Raw genomic sequence first — 2262 nt, 5'->3', positions numbered from 1 at the left:
TTTAGAGACAAACTATTTGAGAAATTGGACGAACTTAGTGCATGGACACATACTGACTGTGAGTCACCATGAATCACACTTTGTCTCACCGGTGAAATAAGTAAACGAGTGGTCTTCAAAAAGTTGCCAAACAATGGAAGGGTGTCTCCTTGCTGTGTTTTCTTAGCACTTACATAAGTAATAAAAGTTAGATTGCACACTCATGGAGGTTTAGTTCACGCTGTGGTAAGGTACACTACCTGGGCTTGTGGTGGCGGAGCTCTGCTCTCATCTGCCCTGGCAAACCGAGCTGAGTTACGCCACACTTACAGTTGTGCTACACTGCCACAGATCCATTGTAATTTGTTATGAGTGAAGCGCCAAATCCGCATATGTGACAGTCTTCCACGAATAACTGAATATACAGGAAACACTGGATATATTTTTTAAGACCACATGTTATTTTTCTGCACTAACTCAGTGCTAAGACGTCGAGAATTGATGCAGCTAGCGGGGGGGGGGGGGGGGGGGGTGTTTTGCCGTATCCAGCACTGACGATACTGAAAAAGGCAGGTATGGATGTATTTTTTACGTTTTGGCACCAAAGTATCAATACTTTTGACACCACTAAGTTGAATAGTAAAACAGTTGGGGCTTTCTGGGAATGCAGCGGGCCAGTCTGAAACAAAAAGTCCAGCGGTAAATTTTTGTCCCAGTCAGCTCCTGAATGTATCGCATAGTGTCTCATATTGTGGCATCTCCTAAGATTAAACAACATAAAAAAAGGCCCTTTTTGCATAGTAGGGGAGGTAAAAGACATGTGTGTACAAGATTACCATTCATGATTACTTACCACTGAAGCATTTATCTTAAGATAAGCAAGTTTTGCAGCTTCTTCCTCAGCTTCCTTCTTTGTTGTCCCAGTTGCATCCGGATACTCAATCTTTCCAACCAAAAATCTACATCTGTTATACAAAACATATAGTCTAAAACAGTAATCTATAGCGCTGCGCAACATAGCTTATAAGGACATTATTGTAACTTACTGAAAAGTCGTGCCTTTGGTGGACTCGTGACAGGTGATCTGCATGTTGATTTTTTTACCGTAAGAATGGAGCCAGGATACATGATCATCATGAGAATGGACCAGTCCCACAGAGGAATCTGATGCACTCTCTGTCTGTCAACATACAACATAATCTACATTAATTTAATGTTACCACAAAAATAAACACATAAAGTGATGTTATTGACCATCTAAATAATAACCTCTTTCAATAAGCCCTGTAGAGCATGCTTGGCAGCCTTTTGTTTGGCTTCCTTCTTTTTTTTTCCCACTCCTTCTAGGTAGGCCTTACCATTGACAACAGCTTTTATGGCAAATCTGTGAACACAAAAATGTTCCACACAACCACTGCATTAACGTTTAACAATTGAACACACACAACATTGAAGTATTTTGTTTACAATATCAATTTTCATTAGTGAACAACTCCTTAAATACATCCCAAATATGTTATTTCAACTCACTTTTTAATGTGATCCGGGCCTTCAGTTCCTGCGTCTTCATAGTGGTGTTTCAAATCATGTCTTTGAATGTAAGTGTTTAGTTTGGCTACGTAATCGTCAGCATCCATCGTTAATTAATCGTCATGTGTAAAAAAAATATATTTAAGAGTCCGAATTATTCGGCGGTCGGCGCCCATACGAGTGTGCTGTGTCAACTCCAGCACACGCATAGGTTTCGGTTTCGAGTTCTCGAAATGAAAACCAGTCACCCTCCGAATGGTGCCTTCACGTGTAATCCAAAAATCCATAACTTTCTATTTAAACATTTATTAAATAGAAGAACAAGTCGTGCGATGATGAAGTTTATACAAAATAAGCGCCAATAGCGTGTGTTTTTATAAATCTTAACACATTTAAAAAAAAAAAAGCACCACACAAAAAACGTCCAGGAAGTCAACAGTACAGCTACGACTCACAGGAAATGTAGTTCACATCCCAGCACTGTTTATTACGGTGACTAAACCTATAAAGTGCATCTCATAATTAGAATATCGTGCAGAAGTTAGAAGACGTTATTAAAGGCTCAACAAGTTGTTTTTGTTTATTTCTTGATGAGACCGCGAACTGGTACACTGAAAAAAATACATTTCAAAAAAGTAAAACTACGTTTGTTTATTTTTCTTCTCTAAAAAGAAAAACATATTTTGTTCAGCAATTTTTTTCCACGAGAAAAATAATCTCCTATTAGGTAAGTATAACGAGCCAGTTCTTATG

The 2262-nt window shown here is 38.6% G+C and overlaps 1 protein-coding gene across 1 annotated transcript; it reads right to left on the bottom strand.

Annotated features, from left to right (window-relative positions):
* Nucleotides 1-519: 519 nt before the first annotated feature.
* LOC140678519 (interferon-induced, double-stranded RNA-activated protein kinase-like) lies at nucleotides 520-1903 on the bottom strand (the record flags this gene model as incomplete). The annotated part of the gene is made up of 5 exons (XM_072912797.1): nucleotides 1510-1903; nucleotides 1249-1363; nucleotides 1026-1159; nucleotides 833-944; nucleotides 520-658 (listed from the first exon to the last, which is right to left on the bottom strand). Coding segments are annotated over exons 1-5 (607 nt in total), but the record flags the coding sequence as incomplete, so codon positions are not given.
* Between the last annotated feature and the right edge of the window lie 359 nt (nucleotides 1904-2262).

This window comes from Nerophis lumbriciformis, unplaced genomic scaffold (assembly GCF_033978685.3).
Source record: "Nerophis lumbriciformis unplaced genomic scaffold, RoL_Nlum_v2.1 HiC_scaffold_954, whole genome shotgun sequence".
In the NCBI taxonomy this organism is placed as follows: Eukaryota; Metazoa; Chordata; class Actinopteri; order Syngnathiformes; family Syngnathidae; genus Nerophis; species Nerophis lumbriciformis.
This window is presented reverse-complemented; position numbering and strand designations above follow the sequence as displayed.